General features: G+C 42.4%; 3 protein-coding genes across 6 annotated transcripts; 2 read left to right on the top strand and 1 right to left on the bottom strand.

Moving 5' to 3' along the window:
- Nucleotides 1-947: 947 nt before the first annotated feature.
- On the bottom strand, nucleotides 948-3,821 carry Atu (Another transcription unit). The gene is made up of 4 exons (XM_041774347.2): nucleotides 3,674-3,821; nucleotides 3,553-3,616; nucleotides 2,711-3,491; nucleotides 948-2,637 (listed from the first exon to the last, which is right to left on the bottom strand). Exons 1-4 carry the CDS (start codon nucleotides 3,702-3,704, stop codon nucleotides 1,342-1,344), a joined length of 2,172 nt encoding a protein of 723 aa, XP_041630281.1. The 5' UTR covers nucleotides 3,705-3,821; the 3' UTR covers nucleotides 948-1,341.
- Nucleotides 3,822-4,059: 238 nt separating this feature from the next.
- Nucleotides 4,060-11,294, top strand: Rga (CCR4-NOT transcription complex subunit regena). 4 transcript variants are annotated; one of them, XM_041777603.2, is made up of 9 exons: nucleotides 4,060-4,807; nucleotides 4,873-5,076; nucleotides 6,980-7,115; nucleotides 7,178-7,398; nucleotides 7,455-7,704; nucleotides 8,622-9,218; nucleotides 9,935-10,139; nucleotides 10,821-10,985; nucleotides 11,047-11,294. In XM_041777603.2, the coding sequence occupies exons 3-9, from the start codon at nucleotides 6,983-6,985 to the stop codon at nucleotides 11,264-11,266; spliced, it is 1,791 nt and encodes a 596-aa protein (XP_041633537.1). In that variant the 5' UTR covers nucleotides 4,060-4,807; nucleotides 4,873-5,076; nucleotides 6,980-6,982; the 3' UTR covers nucleotides 11,267-11,294. The 4 variants fall into 4 exon arrangements, with proteins under 4 accessions (XP_041633537.1, XP_070142532.1, XP_041633538.1 ...); XM_070286431.1 differs by having other exon boundaries at nucleotides 4,870-5,076; XM_041777604.2 differs by having other exon boundaries at nucleotides 4,060-5,076; nucleotides 7,455-7,686.
- Nucleotides 11,295-13,566: 2,272 nt separating this feature from the next.
- Nucleotides 13,567-16,988, top strand: asl (chromosome segregation ATPase asterless). Its single transcript, XM_041777605.2, has 3 exons — nucleotides 13,567-13,768; nucleotides 13,851-15,719; nucleotides 15,778-16,988. The coding sequence occupies exons 1-3, from the start codon at nucleotides 13,652-13,654 to the stop codon at nucleotides 16,843-16,845; spliced, it is 3,054 nt and encodes a 1,017-aa protein (XP_041633539.1). The 5' UTR covers nucleotides 13,567-13,651; the 3' UTR covers nucleotides 16,846-16,988.
- The last annotated feature ends 623 nt before the right edge of the window (nucleotides 16,989-17,611 follow it).

Raw genomic sequence — 17,611 nt, 5'->3', positions numbered from 1 at the left:
TCCATTCTTAATGATCCAATTGCAATCTGCAAGGGTATACAAACTTCGACGTGCCGAAGTTAGCTTCCTTTCTTGTTTAATTTATTTTTTATATTTATTATTATACAATAGCAAATATCAGCCATTGTAAAGCCATATACTTACCTCTAACCGGATAAGGAGTGTTTTTAAACGATATGCTTCGACTCACATGGTCACAGATGGGCAGAGGCAAGGATAGGTGTCTTAAGATATGCTGTACCTACTTCAAATTTGTGAAGATTTCCTTTCAGGACAATGACACAAATTATAAGTCAGGCATTGTGCAAGATTGGCTTTATTGATCCTGCCCGCACGTTACGCAGTCTCCAGTACAGTCGCCCCACGTGAATGTAATTAACAATTTGTGGGGAATTTTGGATAAAAACATCCAAACACGGAAAATATCCAACAAAAAGAACCTGTAAGTGGCGTTGCCCGAAGAGTGGGCTAAAATAGCCTCAGAAACCACTTCAAAGTTGGTGGATTCGATGCCAAAAGGACTGGTTGTGGACAATAAAGGTGGTCAGAACAAATACCAACAAAATTACTTTTTTCATATTTTACAGGCTTTTTTGATTTGGGTCTGGTTGAAATAAGATGTGAGCCACTGTAGTTCTTTATTACTAATAAATTATTAGCTCTCTCATTGGTCCAAAGATTTGTGTTGGGTAATTATTCATTTTTAAGATAATTGCCAAATTTAAGTGATTCGCACGGGACAAACGGAAATGGTTTTTGAGGTCAACCAATTCAATCGCCAATTTCTGCGAATCCAGAAGCAATGTTTTAATGCAACTAATTTTAAACGTTAGTGCACTGATGGCTCTTAAAAATGTTTGAGTGATTTTTTAAAAATGACTTCCAATTTTTGTAAATTTTATTTTAAATAGATTCGCACGGGACAAAAAAAAAAAAAGACTTGCAAATCAAAATTTAAATTTCCTTCTGTTTTTATTTTTGATTCTTTCCATTATCCAGTACCTCTGGTTTTGAAGTTATTATCAAAACAAAATATCTCCTTTTTATCTTCTTAAAATAATGAAAAATCGAGTTTGCACTAATTAATTCAACTTTTAAGGTTTTGGCCGCCGTGGAACCATCTGTAGAAATGCCCGTATACATATTTTGCCTTTCGGCTAAATAATAAACATGGTAAAATGAGGGTTAACTTACAATTAAAATTACAAGAAATGACAGGTGTTTTACAGTTTGGAATAAAACTATGCTGTTCTCATGAATATTTCCTTAATACATAAGAAAGTAAGTATTTATTGGCTGTCTTAAGAAACACATATGTTGTATAAGTTATAGAAAAAGAAGTTAATCATCGTTGTCGCTACCCGATCCGCTGCCGGAGCCGCTGCCACTGCCACTGCCCGACTTGCTGCTGCCCGCGCTCTTGTGGCTGCCTTCCTGGTCGCTGCCGCCAGCACTGCTATCATCTTTGCCACTCTTGCCGCTCTTGGCGCTGCCAGCATCCGATTCGCTGTCCGAATCGCGCAGCGCCTTGCTTGCCTTGGCCTTGTCCACTTTCTTGTTGCGTCGCCCTTCAAAGTCGGAGCCCTCGTCTTCATCGGAGGAGTAGATGGTAGATGCTTTTACTTCCGCTTGGGTGCCGCCGCTAGATGAGCCCTTCTTGTATCTGTTCTTAATGGCGCTCAGGCTAATGGCGTTCTCATCGTCGCTGCCATCGTCGTGCTGATAGGACGAGTTGCCACCACCACCCAGGAGTGGCTCGCCAGCACCCGCCTTCTTCTTCTTGGGCTGAGCCTTGTGCTGGTTGCGCATGGCCTGCCTCAGCTTGGCCTCTTCCTCTTTAAGCTGCGTGGGCCTGTCTGTGGTGGGGTCCTTGCCCACCTGGGTGAGGATCTTGATGCCACTGGTCTTGCTGGAGCGATCGGCCAGCGACATGGTCATCTTCTTGTGCGTGAAAGACTCCGTCGAATGGGGCCGGAAGGTGAGCTTGGTCCTGAACACCGACTGGCCCTGCAGACCTGTTCCCTGGCGGATGAACAGATGGTTGTGGTCACCCAGCAGCGGCTGCCGATAGGCATCGAATATCTCGTTGCCCAGGTGAAGGGACATGCTGCCGTCCGACCAGCGCACATATCTGGCGTTTGACTCGCGCACCATGTTGCCCTTGTTGTCCATGAACTCACGCCAGCGGATCGTGTTGCTGACCTTGAGCTTAATGCGTTGCCGTCCCTCCTCATCCATTGTCTCCTCTTCATCGATCTCATCCTCGTACGTCTCGGGATCGAAGGGATGTGTGACCACAGACAAGAAGTTCGGCAGCTTGATAAAGTGTTGTTCTTTCCCAAGGTCCGCCGAGATGCGCGGTATCTCCACATCGATTCGTGTCTCTGGCAACGGTTCCGGTTCATCTTCTTTGGGGGGCGGCGGTACCACCTGGGACTCGGCACGATCACGGGATCGCGAGCGGGAGCGAGAACGCGACCGGCTCATAGAATGGCTGCGTGAGCGGGACCTGCTCCTACTGCGACTCTTGGAACGTGCCGGGGATTTACTGGTGGCCGGGCCAACTGCATCGTCATCATCACTGATGTCATCTGCGTCTCCGAAGATGTCAGCCGCCGCTGGAGCCACCTTTTTCGCCTACATGATTGGAAGTGAGGTGTTTAGTTTAGCCGAGTGTTACAAAACAAAAATTGTCCAACTTTGAACTCACCTCCTCCTTCTCGCTCTCGCTGTCTGAGTCAATCAGCCGCGATTTCTTGACGGGCGATTCCTCCATGTCGCTATCGCTGCCGCTCTTGCGCTTCTCCTGATCAGATCCGCTTGTGCGGCGCACCTTTTTCTTGGGAACCCCCATGTCGCTCCCTGAACCGGATCCACTGCGACTGCGACTCCGGTTCGGGGATGGCGTGCCCGTCTTGGAGCTATACCTAGAGTTGCGACTGCCGCTCCTGCTTCTGCTGCGACTCCTACTCTTGCTCTTGCTTTTCGAGTGGGCACGTTCATCATCGATCTGCAGGTTCGGCGAGTTTGAGCGCGACTCCTCATTACCGCTGCCCTTAGGGGTACCACTGCGTGAGTGGGATCGGGATCTAGCGCTTCGAGCTAAATCGGATCGACGACTGTGAGCGGAGCCCGATCTCTGGCTATGGGGAGATCCTGACCGACGGCTTTGGGGGGATCCTGATCTGCGGCTCTGGGGGGACTCTGACCTACGACTTTGCGGTGAACCCGACTTATGACTTTTTGGGGAGGCGTCTGACCTTCTGCTTTGGTGGGATCCTGATCTCCGACTACGAGCAGATCCGGATCTTTGACTGTGTGGTGATCCTGATTTTTGGCTATGAACAGATGGCGATCGCTGGCTCTGCCTTGACCCTGAGCGGCGACTTTGAGCGGATCCGGAACGGGCACTTCGCGGAGATCCAGAACCAGATCGAGATCTCGAGGATCTCGAAGCAGAGCGGGACCGGTCACTGCCACTGCGAGGGGATCTGGTAAACGTATTTCATCGTGTCATAAACATTCTGTGCCGCTTAAATATCACAAACCTACCCGGGTGCACTGCCTCCTTGCGGCGTGACGCTGCGACTGCCACTGCGACTTGAGCCGGAGGAACCTGAAAAGACCACCTTACTTAACCCTGTTTGGGTCACAGAAATTGCCAGCCACTCACCACTTTCATCGTCTGAGTTCTGGTCACCCATAATGTCGATAAAGCGTTAAAAAATAGCAAATGAAAATACGCGGCCGGGAAATATAATTGAGTTTAGGAGGTCTTCGCACTTGCAAGCCAATCGATAGGCGATACCATTAGGGCGGTCTGCAACGTGCAAGCAGGCAGATAGGTGCCTGCAATCGATATAATGTAAACAACTCATTTGTTTGAGAGAAAATCTAAACAACTTGTATCTAGTACAACAAAAACTGGAGGACAGTGTAAAACTTAATAAAATTGAGGACAAACAGGATTCAATTCCTGCAAAAACAAGCTGTAGAAAAACTGGAAGACTATCGATAGTTGCACTGCATCGATAACCGAATTTTACATCCCTAATTCCTGTGTGTTTGTATTCGTGACAGCCACAAAGTTTTTTTGCGGAACATTTTTGTGTACAATTTAAAGCCATTTCGGGCGCTAAAAAATTGCCCATTGCCCCTCCATAGTGGATCTTAAAGTCGCGGCTCCACCAAGCACGCGTGCATTTGAGTGTTGGTGACGTAAAAGACAAGTAAATCGGGCAGCGAATTTTGCCCAATTCGCTAGTTCGGGTGAAATTTCAATGAACTGAGAAAACAAAGACAGAGACACACACACGTAAACTCACACACAGGGTCACAGACACAGTGCTTGTGCAGCAGTGAAGAAAGAAGCAGAGACAACAGCGCAATAGCGAGCAATTATTTACTTACAAATAAAATACAAAAAGGAAACACTATCAAAAACAGTGTACTGGCGAGACTTTTGCAAAAGTGCGGCATCTACAACAAAGTGCAATCGAAGCGAACGAGGAAGCAAAAAGGGATACGAAAAACTTTTCGCCTCCGCCAGGCATCAACATCCTTCGGTACTCTACTCCCTCTCTCGCGTTCGTTCTCTCTCTTTCTCTCTCTCTCTCACGGACCACGCTGCATACAGACGAGGCATATACACGTACACCCATACAGCGGTATATATGCCATTTATTCAGGGACGACACGGCGCGGAAAAGTACTAACTAACCTCGCTCCCGCTCCGGCTTCCGTTCCCGCTCCGACTTCGGCTCCCTAGCCTTGTGCTCCATCCATCCATCCTCCCTTTTTCCAGTCAGTGAGTGATTGTGTGTGCGAGTGAGAGCTAACGCTAACCTCAGGCTGCCCCATTGGATTTAGCAGGCATCCTTTGCAAATCCTTTGACGCCACGGATACGGCGCTAGGACGACGACGACTACCACGTCCACGTCCCGCCGGCCGCTTTGGAATGTTAAATGCGGTGAGAACGATCCGATCAGTGTATGTTGTTGTTGCTGGACAGAGTGGAAAGCGAGCGTTAACAGTGGAAGTGCAAGAAGCGGCAGTATCATCTAACGTTAATTTAGGTAAGTCGCCACGCTTTGCTTTCGATCATGGTTGCTGTTTGATTGTTAATTGGTAACCTTATTGGCCCCCGAAAGTTTCCTATCCCCGAGTGTTTGTTGTAAGCGCTTACACCAGTGTTGCAAAGCGACCGCCGGGTCAGCTGATAAAGTTACATGCGCAGGGCAGGTAAAAAAGCAATATTTGGTAAAATATGAAGATAAATTTTCCCCCCAAATTGCATGTCTTCTTAGGCAGCCCAAGCACACACAGGCATCACACAAGTGTTTCGTTTCTCGAGAGATTGTACCTGTTCTCGCGTCAACGGCAGTAGAGGGGCAATGCTCCCACCCACACAAGCAAAGCAATGACAGACTACCAAAGTCCTGTGCCAGTGTTTATGTGCGGGAGGAGGTACAATGGCATCCGCTTTAATTGATGTTATAGCATTTAAATATTTATGGAATCTGAAGTCAAATATATAATCACATAGAATTTTATTCCTTAAACATTTGTAGTTTCAGCTTTGGAAACTTCTTTATTCCGTGTGTTCTATTAAGGCATTTTGGTCGAGCATTGAATAAAACATATGTATACATTGTAGTTGCCGTTAATGTTATTAACTATAACATGTAAAATTCATTACACATGTTAGTATTTAAATTAGGTATAAATATTATGTTTAGTTTTCTACGCCATCTGATTTAATTGTTCTTATAAACATCGAAAATAGCCTTATCTTTTAGTTTCTAATCGGTAATCTGAATGCATTTTGTCCGTAAAAGCTTTTTTTTGACACCGAACGAAATACTACGGTTGATAAGGAATATTCTAAAGCATATCTTAACAATAAATGGTTTTCATTTGGTTTAAGATAGTTCAAAATGTATGTACATGTAGGAAAATTCCTTTTTTTGTTATTAGCTTATTTCTTAATTCGACCTCCATTACAATTGATTTTATGTGTGCATATTTATGTACATTATGTTTGTAATTAAGAGAGTGACACGATAGAGTTTTGTTAATTAAAGTGCGAAACTCAACAAAAACAATTTATTTACTTAATGCCCCTTTAAAGTAAATAAATCTGTAACGAATTCGGTTTACATTTCTTTTTGGCAGTTTGCTGCCACTGTTTGATACCACTACCTGCATAGTTGATCGTGAGACAAGTGCGGCGTATCCTTTTCTTTCTCTCTTTTGCCTCTTCCTGCTCAGCCATTCTGGTTTTTTCACCCACACCATTACCATTGTCTTCCGTCTCCACACCATACACAGAGGCCGCTGTGCATGTGTGTTGCCCACGCCAAATAGGAACGGCAATAATTGCCGTAGCCTTTCTGCATTTACTTCAGCTTCTCCTCCTACTCCTTGTTCTTTTTCTCATCATCCTCGCCATTCTCTTTCTCCTCCTTTGTTTTCTGGGCGAATTCGCCAATCGACAGCTGATGCGGCGGCCATTAAGCAGCATCAAACAGTGCTGCAAAGCGAAGTCAATATTTGTTTACCAGCTCTATTGGAAACCCTTTTTTACATGACCATGCAAATTACGCAAAATACCTAGATTTATTTATATCTATTATTATTTATTTATTTATATACAGACGTTGCCTTTCTAGGGCTCGACTTTTTGTTTGTTTATTTTCTTTGCACGCATATGATCGCATTTAGTGTGTGCTGGGCGACAATTATCTGCGGGGAGTCGGATTTGTTATCACTATGAGTGTGAGCCCCCTTCTCTTAGTCACACATAACCATTGCTCTTGTTTATGGGCTACGCATTAAGACACAGATGCCGATGAGTCAAGGATGTTCTCTTAGCTTACACAAACTAATATGATTAGTAATTCCTACGAACAAAACAACAATACTTTATTCGGTAAATTATTGATTCAGATACATAATCACTCCCAATTTCCTTTGCAGATTATGGCGAATTTAAATTTCCAACAACCCCCGAGAAGTATAGCGAACGCGGCGTTAGCTGGACGAACAACCGGCGGATTCGGTGGTAGCTCCCTGGCTGGCCATGTAACGCCCACGTCAGGAATGTTCCAAACCGGTAAGCTAAATGTTTATCATTGGCTGTGATAAAGCATTATACTTACACAACGCCGTGCGCAGATTTTGTCAACTCTTATCCAGGAGCGGCGAACTACGGACAGGCGCCACAGCAGCAGCAGCAACAACAGCAACAGCAGCAGCCGCAACTGTCGCCGAACCGGAATGCGCAGCTTTCGGTCGGCGGACCCGCCATCTCGAGCGGCAACCGGAATGCCAACCTATTCGGGCAGCGGCAGTTTGTGGAACGGCGTGCCATGCAGGGATTGGGCAGTGGACCTATGGTGAGTCCTCTGAATACAATAGCATTTCTCCAACTAATTGCATATTCGCTTTACAGTCGAACATGGGGAACTTCATGCAAACGGGTCGCGGCGGCTACGGAACGGGCGGCGGCGGTGGCGGTCCTTTAAATAACTTTCACGTGTTCGGCGGTGGCGGTGGAGGCGATGCTTCCACGCCAGCCCTGCTGGATCCCACGGAGTTTCCATCGCTGACGAATGCGCGCGGCCAGAACGACCAGACACTGCCCCAATCAAATCCGCTTCAGCCGCCGGGCAGCAAACCCTATGGTAATTTCTTTACCTCTTGTGAGTTCAAATCAAAAATCCACTTCTTTTTATTTATTTCCGTTTACAACTATGATTACGTTTAAGCACTAATCCCTAGATTCTGTCTAAACGTTTGTTACTTTCTTATTTTGTTACTAATTTCCATTGTGGTTTTGGGTCATTTAAGTTGTGAATTCGTGTGCCAAACGCCTTTTGTCAAAAAAATAATGTCTTGCCATGTTTTTTTTTGTTTTTTTGAATGCGCATTAAGGTTGTATTCGACATTAGAGTTATGTTTTTATTATATATTTTTTACCTGACGGTTTTGTATAAATAACTTAATTTTTCCTTAAAAAACATTTTCTATTTAATATGTTGCAATAAAGAGATTTGCTAGAGAGAGCGCTAAAATTTAAAGTTTTGTACGCGATTGAATATAAATTTGAATTTTAAAGTAGAACGGAATTTAGGACAATTTAAGAAAATTTGTATATTGATTTGAAATTTCTTTATATACACAAACAGTAAGATGAGTATGAGTGTTTTACTTTTCGGTCTTTGTGACCATTCGGGCGAAGATGCCAAATTTTAAATAATGGTATCCTACCGCACTTCATGCGATCTTTAATGTTTTGTTATAGTGCCTTCATCCTGAACAATGAGTTGGCACACAGTTTTTCCACATGCTTATTTATTTAAATAAATTGTAAGTTTAAACTGATGAAAGTAAATTACAGCCCACTAACATGAATACCGTTTTTATTTGCTGCGAGATTTGGAGAAAACTAATATACACATATGTACATATTTAGTAAATAAATTATTTGCAAATAAGTAGATTAAAGCTCCTTTGGCATTGCCTTACCAATTGTATTTGCATTTTCTTAGCTTCGACGCGTTTCCTTCGCTTCATTTTGACTTGACGTTCTGCCCCTTTTTACTCTCCTTACTTGCAGTTGGCATGGTTAAGCAGCCGACGTCAGAGCAATCGGAGTTCACGATGTCAAATGAGGACTTCCCTGCGTTACCGGGCACCCAAAACTCGGACGGCACAACGAACGCGGTAGGGAGCGGCAGCGGCGGTGGCGTCGGTGCCACAACAGAGAATCACTTGGATGGCACGGAAAAGGCGATGAATTCGATTGTGGTCAGTGGATTGACGAGCGGCGGTAGCAGCGGCACCAGTGTCGGCGTTGTAGGCGGCAATGGTCTCGGTGCCGTTGGCAGTGGTCTTGGAGGCGGCTTGGTCGTCGGTGGCGGCGCTGGAGGGAGTAGCGGAGGCGCTGGAGGAGTTAGTGGCAGTGGCGGCAATGCAGCCAGCGGTGTCGTCAGTGGATCGCATGTGGGCCTTGGCGGCAGCAGCACTGGCGGCGGCGGAGTCGGTAGCGTTAACAGTGTGCCCAACAGCAATGCCATGATGGGCGTGGGCGGCGGCCTGGGCAGTGGCAGCGCCGGTACCACCGGCAGCGGCAGCGGGTCGGGCTGCGAGCATCTGAACGATAATTCCAGCAACGATAAACTTGTGAAGAGCGGCGTGCAAACTTCGCCAGATGGTGAGTATTGTGCCGATAAGCTTCGATTCAGCAGTGTTAACGTCCTATCAAGACTTCAACGCCAGCGTTATTTAATATTTCTGGTTTGTCACATTCCCAGGGGTATTTTGAAACCATGGTTTTATATATAAGAAAATAAATTTACGGTATCTTAAAAAATACAGTGGTTCTCTAAAATCCAAATATTTAAAACTACTCAAAAAATGCTGTATTAAAACTCGAATTGCTTCAAACTAATTTTTTTTTTACAATGAAATATTTTTAAATGAAATATTTAATAACCTTAAAATTCCCAAAATGTATAGCGTCTTCTGGAGAATAAGGGCTCTTATCTGCTCTAAAAGTCTCACGTAACTTAGATTTCTGGCTATTACTCTTCTAAAAGCCAAACAGGGTCAGTTTATTCGCATTACTCGGATAGGTTTATAAGGTTATAAAGATCTCTTGAACAATTTGAACGGCAATAGGCGAATACATTTTGTTTTACATCTCAAGCTTAGTTTTAAATTTAAATCAGTCAACTAAACAACTCCAACGGGAAGATGTAGATATTTTGAAATCCACTGAATAATTCATTTGTCTATTGATATTGTTCAAACCATGTGCACCTTTTCTCGTGATATATGGGTCTCAGTGACTTAACCTAAATGTGGATGGAATATACCCATATATATTTACTATGTTCCCTTACTTACTTTCCTTTTTGTACATTTTAGGGAAGGTCACAAACATACCAGCGACCATGGTGAACAACCAGTTCGGCATGGTGGGCCTGCTGACGTTCATTCGGGCTGCGGAAACGGATCCCAATCTGGTGACGCTGTCACTGGGCACGGATCTCACAGGCTTGGGCCTGAATCTGAACTCGCAAGAAAGCTTGCATACAACATTCGCTGGACCGTTCGTGGAACAGCCCTGCAGGTAGGCCAATTGCTTAAGGTTCTTAAGAGTAAACATATTTTGAAAAAGTTTAATCTGTCAATCTGTGTGTTATCAAGGGCTTATTTTATACTAATTTTTATTATTTATGTTGAAATAGAAGATAATTTCATGCTGATGATAATAGTTAAAAAAACTAAAACTGAATTTCTGAAATAATAAAAAAAGCTTATATCTCAAAGTAGATGAAAATACGTTGAAAAACCTAGAAGTTATAATATGTTTTCTATTAATTTCTCGATCCTATGCCACCTATATAATATAGCCGTCCGATTTTTATAAAACTGAAATCGAAATTCTAAAATAATATAAAATGGCCATATCTCAAAAATGATTAAAATGTTTTGAAAAACAGCCAAGTTAAATTTTGTTTTCTAAAAAAGCAGTGAGAGTATTCAAAAGACTATATGGAAATATTTATTCAGATAGCTGTAAAACTGAGGGACTAGTTTGCGTAGGTGGACAGACGGACATGGCTAGATCGACTCGGCTGTTGATGCTGATCAAGAATACTGAACTGACTGAAATTATAATACCCTGCAAGGGTATAATACCAACTAATGAGCCACTTGAATTATTATACTGTATGAAATCTAGTCAAATTTTGTTTTTAACCGATATTAGGCATATATTTAAATTTGATGACTTTTTTTTTTGTTGTAGAGCACAAGACGTTGAGTTCAACGTGCCACCCGAATATCTTATTAACTTTGCGATAAGAGACAAACTTACTGCGCCTGTACTGAAAAAGCTGCAAGAAGATCTGCTCTTTTTCCTTTTCTACACGAACATCGGCGATATCATGCAATTAATGGCAGCCGCTGAATTGTAAGTACACTTCTACAAAAGGATTCATCGGAACTTCAGAACTAAATTCCCTAAATTGCAGGCATAGTCGCGAGTGGCGGTATCATGTGGAGGAGAAAATATGGATAACTCGAATTCCTGGCATTAATCAATATGAAAAAAATGGTACAAAAGAGCGCGGCACCTTCTACTACTTTGATGCGCAAAGTTGGAAACGTTTGTCCAAGGTTTTCCAAATAGATGCCGAGAAATTAGATAAATGTCCCAATATAAGTGCGTTTATGAATGGACAGTCTGTATAAAATGAATAAAAAATGAAAAAAATTGAAAAATAAACTTATGGTTTTATTTTCTATAGCAGATTATAACAAAGGACACGGAGGGAAGCAAACGTTGGTAAGCCGAAGTTTGTAAACTTTTGTATTTTTGTAATTTGTCACAACCAAATTACATGACAAATTAACACTATAATGCTGAAACCATAAAATATAAAAACGCCATATCACGGAATGTATCAAAGTATGTCGGAATATTCAACGTGTAACACCAGAATATTCACCGGGCCCCGACAGAATACCGGGCTTCGTGCTCTAGTATAATATAGGGGAGAGTGGGGATAGGTGAACCACTAGGATAGATGAACCACTACACTAAATTTGGAAAGCAAATAAACTTTACAAAACAAAAGATACTATTTTTGCATAATACTTAATATTCCAAGGAATGTGGGTTCTTTTAGATTTCTATATACAGCAGACCCTTACGTCGAATTGTTCAGACACAATAATGTTAATAAAAAAAAAGTTGTTCACCTATCCCCACTCTTCCCTAAAAATAAAATTTTATATAACAATTAAGATTGTATTTTTTAATAAAATATAATTGAATATAAAAGTTATTTTCCAATGTTTATTTTACAAATTGGAAAATAAAAGTTATTTGTAAACTTATTTTAAAAACTGAAAATAAAAGTTAAATTTTAATAACTTTGGAACGGAGCGATATGTTTAAAAGATTGATATATTGGCAAAGTCTAAAAGCATGTGCTGATTTAATATTATATTGTTAGTAATATCATTTTAATTTAAATAATATTAATTTTCAGCATATTTTTGTTTTAAAATATTTGATCCGAAACTCACAGGTTACATTTTTCCGCTGGTCGCGACCATAAATGCTGACTGTGCTTTTCGTTCTTATTTATTACATATTCGTTTGTTTTTTACATTTTTATTCTTAAGATTCTTCTATTAACAGTAAACTAATAAAAGCATAGAAAGAGAAATAAGCAAGCCGTTAAATACCTATTAATGTTTTAGTTTATTGCGCTTACTACTTTTTTGTACCTTTGTTTCTATTATTTCTAATCAATAGAAAAAAATTATTTGTGCTTTTGGTATAACGACAAAATTATTTGCCATAATATAATTTCCTATACTAATATTGGAAACAGTATCCAAAAAAAATTTACAATGTTGCTTATGATAAAATTCGGCATATTAATTTTTTTTTTTTCAATTTGTAACTGTAATATATTTTCCTTAAAAAGAAAAAACAAGTGTTCCTCATTATTTTTATTTGTACAACAATTATAGGTATTGATGTTATGTTTTAATAAAACGCCATTACAAAATTCGAACAAAAAACGTAATAAAAAATTGATGTACCGTTACAAATCAGCAATAAAATTATTAAATAAATAAAACAATAGTTAATATTAATTATAACTTCTAGTAATGAAAAAGTAGATTAATTTATTGTAGTTTAAGAGTTTTATTCATTTAAATTAATTAATAATTTAATTAGTATCCTGGGAATCCTATTTGGTTAATATATCCATTTCCGGTATGACTTTTATATTTCGAATTTAATTAATAATCATCAATAATAATGATTAAAATTGAGTAATATTCTATATAAATCAATGACTATTTTAATTTTTAATAAAAATGATTTAAATTAATAAAAAAAATTTTGAGCAAAAAAATAATAATAATAATAAGTAATAAGTATTTGTGATTAAAAAAATAAAAATTAAAAAATTTTTTTTGACTTTCATAAATATAGTTATTATTTTTAAGTTTTCTTTTCTTTTTGGACTCAAAATAACTCATCTGTTAACTAAATAATAATGATTATTTTTTATTTTTATTTTTATCAAAAATAATAATTATTATTGATTTTTATCAAAAATAATAATTATCATTGATTTTTTTAATATTACTCAATTTTAATTTTTTATTCCTTTAATTGTTTATTGATGATCAAAAAAATACAAATCAATGTGAATCATAATTACTTGATTTTTAAAATAAAACTTATAATGATTACGGTTCCTGTCTTAAACTACTAGTCCTTTATTTAGCTGTCCACAACTTTGATTTATACGAAAACTTTAGGCTCCTTTCGGAGTCGCTAAATGCCTGAAAATAAGCCGTTTAAGCCGTGTGTATGGGAACAGATGCTTTCAGTAGCCGATATTTTCACTAATTCAAGGGAATACCCTAGATGTTTTTAACGCTGATTTCAATTGGAAAATAGCTATATATAGCTAGGGAAATAGCTAAATTGGCATCGCTGTACACCAAGCAGCAAGAAGAAGCTATAAAAATCAGCGCCTGCGCCGGGAAGTAAATTCAAATTGATTTGAAGGAAAACGAACTTCCCGCGTCGCTTTTTGTAGCGCTATGAATACGCCCGGCATGAGTCTGTTTCAGGGCGCCGACACCCTCAACGTAAACTCCACGCTGGATCGCCAGGAGGAGGAAGAGGCGCTACAGGATCAGAAGCGACGCGATGAGGAGGTGAGTGAATACTACTGGTGTGCAGGGCTAATCTGTGAAATCCTGGCGAATAATGTCACTGCTACGATCATTTCTACCTCAGCTGGGGCACCTGCTGGAGAACGCCTTCGACGACCTGGATGATGAGGAGAACACAATCGACTCGACGACGAATTCCCACTCCGAATTGCCGCCGCCCCGTCAGCCGCTGGCTGCTCTGAACAACTATTCGCCGCACTCACACGCGCCAGTGCTCCAGAAGAACCAGCAGCAGCAGCAGCAGCATCATGCAAACGAGATGCACCGCATGAAGATGATGGTAGAATCCAAGACCAAAGAGTTGGAAAACGTCAATCAAATGGCCACCTCTGCGCACAAGCAACTTGATGAGTTCCAGAAGCGACTGACCATTATGAAGGCGGAACTGGACCGCGCTCTGCGCGAGAAGCAGAACACTCACGAGCTGCTCGTAGAGACCAAGGAGCGGTGTTCCAACCAGGAGAGTGGCCTTGAGAAGTTGCGCGCCGAGAAGAAGCAACTAGAAGAGGACAACACGCGGCTGGTAGGCCAGTTGGAGATCACTAGAACGATGCTGTCGGATGTACAGTGCAAATATGACATGGTGCAGCGGGAGACGCACAAGCGCGAGGAGCGCAACGCCGAGTTGCGGGTCCGCCAAATGGAGGATGCGCACCGCGCTCAGTGCGAGCTCCTGCAGCAACAGCTCAGTCAACTGACTGATCAGCTCGATCGCAAGAAGATGGATCTCGAGCAGATGCATTCGCGCTATAATGCCCTGCAATCGGGCCATGAAACCATGTTGGCCGACAAGGCGGCCAAGATAAATGAGCTGAACCAGGCTCTGGATGTGGCCCAAATGCGTTGCAAACAAGTGAACAGCAGGGCTGACCTGGAGGCGGAGGTCCAACGTCAGCAGCGATGCATTGCTGAGCAGAAGGCTCGCATCGTGGAGCTGGAGCAAACGATCGCTGTACTCAACGAGCGGGTTACCGGAACTACGGCGGAGCTGGACTTAATGGACACCCTTTTGCAGCAGCATCACGCCGACGAGTCGCCAACGGGAAGGCTCAGTCAGGTGGGTGGGTCCCGGCTTATTGGCAGCACGCCCCTGAACCCCGTGGACAGGGTCAACCACATTAAACAAGAGCTGTACCGGGCGCTGGGCAATCTCAAAAGCAAGCGGGAGGAGGTGCGTCGGTTGGAGAAGCAGCTGGAGGAGCGCAACCAAGAGCTGCGCCTGCACCGCGAACAGGAAAATAAGTCACTAGTCCAACTTGCTACCTTGAAGGAGGAAAAAATGCGTCTAGATAACAAAGTTAAGGTCATGCAGCAGGAGCTGGAGGAGCAGCAGCACCGATCCCAGCAGGACTCCAGGGTGCAGAGCCAGCTGGACGACCTGATGATGGAGAGGGATTCTCTTAAGAAGGAATGCCAGCAAGTTGATGAGCAACTCAAGACCATGGAGAGGGATATGGATCAACTGAAGCAGCAGTGTGAGAGCCTCCAGAGGAACAACGAAGAGCTGACGACGGATAATATGCAGCTGAGAGCACGACCCATCGCTGACGATGTGCGTCTGGAATTGGAGCGCCACAAAATTTTATTGAAGGATGCCCAGAGTGAGGTGGAGCGGCTCAAGAAACTGTATACCGACATCGCCACTGACAAGGAGTCGCTGGACTACGAATTAAGGAAGCTAAGGGAAGTTGACACGCTTAAGGAGCTGCAGGAGCATCGTCAGAAACTTGCCACTGCCCAACGCAATTTACAGCTGGCGGAGCTCAAGTCTCAGGAGCTGAGTAAGCTTTTAGAAACGGCGAAACTCGGCCACGAGCGAGATATCCAGGCGCTGCGCCAGAAAAGCGAGCGGGACAAGCGCGAAGAGGCCGCCAACAAGGAGAACTCCGGCAATTGCAGCAAATGCCTAGAAAGTCTGGCAGAAATCACAAAGGTAACCAACGGGAGCTGGGTTTAATATACGCTTTAATATTTTACTTCGTGACTTTCAGGCTGAAATCCGTATGTTGAAGCTCCAAAATGTCAACTCAATGCAGGCCAAGGAACTTAAGGAATTGGAGCAGGAAGTGGAACAGGCCAAGGCTCTGCAGAGCGAGATGCAGGCGAAAGTTGAACAGTCGGTGAAGCAGGAGGGACTCATTAATGACCTAAAGGAGAAGGTTAAGCAGTTTGAGGCCTACATTGCCCAGCAGGAGGAGTGTCTGCAGCAGAGGACCCACTCTAGTCCCAAGCCGGCTTCAGACTCGCCTCCGACTTCCGGCTCTCCACCAGAGCTTACCCAGGAGCGAATAAGGCGCATAGAGCAGCGCGTGCGCGATGAGATGGCGAAACTGTTTGCTGCTGAGCTAAAGAAGTTCACCGGTCGGCTGCAACAATTGGAGGAGCGCAATCAGTGCCTTCAGCGCGAGTACCAAGCTGTGTGCACTGAGCTGCAGCAGCGCCAAACTGAAGTGGATCTTCTGAAACAAACCATATTGGCCGAGCGCGAGAACATCCAGGAGCTGCTTATTGCCAAGGATGATAAGCAGAAAGTAATAATGGAAAAGTGCCGCCAGGAACTGCATGCGAAAAACGAACGCATTGCGAAAATAGTTCGCGAATTCAACGAACACCAAGCCAGCATCGAATCCGAGCGACAGTCCATGAAGGCAGTGATGGCCCAGTGGGAGGAGCAACGAAAGAGCGTCGACCAGGTGGAGAACCACTGGCGCCAGCAGCTGGAATCGCTGCGCACCACCCACGAGGAGGCGATGAAAGCCGCCCAGCAGCGTTACCAAAGCGCCAAGCGTACCGCTCACAACTACAAGCTCTACGCCGAAGACAAGGAAGCGCACATGAAGCGCGAGTATGAGCGCATAAAGAACGAGTACGATCTGTCTCTGGCCAAGATCGAGGCGACCATGAACCAGCACTTGGAGCGCCAGAGTCGCGAGCGGCTACGCGAGAAGGAGAACGAGCAGCCCAGCAATAGCACCACCAGCCATCCTAGCAGAAAGTCAAATGGTAACCACAACGGCAAAAGCAAAAGCACTGGCAACACTAAGAGCCAGGCCATTTAGTATTATGCATATAGCTCTCGTTAAGGGAATTATTGTTATATTGTTCCTTCGTACATTCCTCCAAAGCTCCTTCCATGATTCTTTGTACTTTTATCTATCGTCTTAGTTTAAACAACAACTTCATTAAAAAAAATCTAAAATTATTACAGGTTATTATCCATTGGTGAAATCAATATACATGACTAGTAGCTAATTTATTTATTATTTTATATAATCTTACATAGTATTTACTTTATTTTCAATGTTTATTTAATTTTCTTTAGGTCACTCGTTTTTTAAAACAACTCTTAAATAAATATAACTTCTCATTTATGATCTTAAAATGTGACTCATTTACGGATTACTTGAGCAATGAGTTACTTTCACGTAGTATTTTACATCAATCAATCAATCAATATTTTTTTTAAATTAGGGGATGCATCAATAAATTAGCTTTTGATATGCTATAAATTGTATATTAAAAAACAAAAGTTTGTTTAGCTCAAGGAATTTTAATTTGTTGGTCCCAAGAGCTCAAATGTTGGACCCTTTTCTTTTGCTCTTCCACGCCACCATAAGATTATTTTTATTAATTTATTTTTTTAAGAATAGCAAATGTCTGCCATTTTAAATCCATATCCTTACCTCGGACCGGATAAGGAGTGTTTTTAATGATATGCTCCGACTCACATCAGGTGGTAAGAGGCAAGGATAGGTGTCTTAAAATATTATTTTTGTTAAAGTCTAATGACATTTCAAAATATAATGCGAACATAAAACGCGAAAA

The sequence above is a fragment of the Drosophila kikkawai genome, chromosome 3R (assembly GCF_030179895.1).
Source record: "Drosophila kikkawai strain 14028-0561.14 chromosome 3R, DkikHiC1v2, whole genome shotgun sequence".
Classification (NCBI taxonomy): domain Eukaryota; kingdom Metazoa; phylum Arthropoda; class Insecta; order Diptera; family Drosophilidae; genus Drosophila; species Drosophila kikkawai.
This window is presented reverse-complemented; position numbering and strand designations above follow the sequence as displayed.

Excerpts from the sequence above, each read along its gene's own strand:
- Rga (XM_041777603.2), top strand. The coding sequence starts at position 6,983 with ATGGCGAATTTAAATTTCCAACAACCCCCGAGAAGTATAGCGAACGCG. Across the intron at positions 9,219-9,934 it reads CGTGCAAACTTCGCCAGATG|GGAAGGTCACAAACATACCA; the intron begins GTGAGTATTGTG and ends TGTACATTTTAG. Across the intron at positions 10,986-11,046 it reads TTAATGGCAGCCGCTGAATT|GCATAGTCGCGAGTGGCGGT; the intron begins GTAAGTACACTT and ends CCTAAATTGCAG.
- Atu (XM_041774347.2), bottom strand. The coding sequence starts at position 3,704 with ATGGGTGACCAGAACTCAGACGATGAAAGTG. Across the intron at positions 3,617-3,673 it reads GAACTCAGACGATGAAAGTG|GTTCCTCCGGCTCAAGTCGC; the intron begins GTGAGTGGCTGG and ends TGGTCTTTTCAG. Across the intron at positions 3,492-3,552 it reads CAAGGAGGCAGTGCACCCGG|ATCCCCTCGCAGTGGCAGTG; the intron begins GTAGGTTTGTGA and ends TACGTTTACCAG.
- asl (XM_041777605.2), top strand. The coding sequence starts at position 13,652 with ATGAATACGCCCGGCATGAGTCTGTTTCAGGGCGCCGACACCCTCAAC. Across the intron at positions 13,769-13,850 it reads AGAAGCGACGCGATGAGGAG|CTGGGGCACCTGCTGGAGAA; the intron begins GTGAGTGAATAC and ends TTTCTACCTCAG. Across the intron at positions 15,720-15,777 it reads GTCTGGCAGAAATCACAAAG|GCTGAAATCCGTATGTTGAA; the intron begins GTAACCAACGGG and ends CGTGACTTTCAG.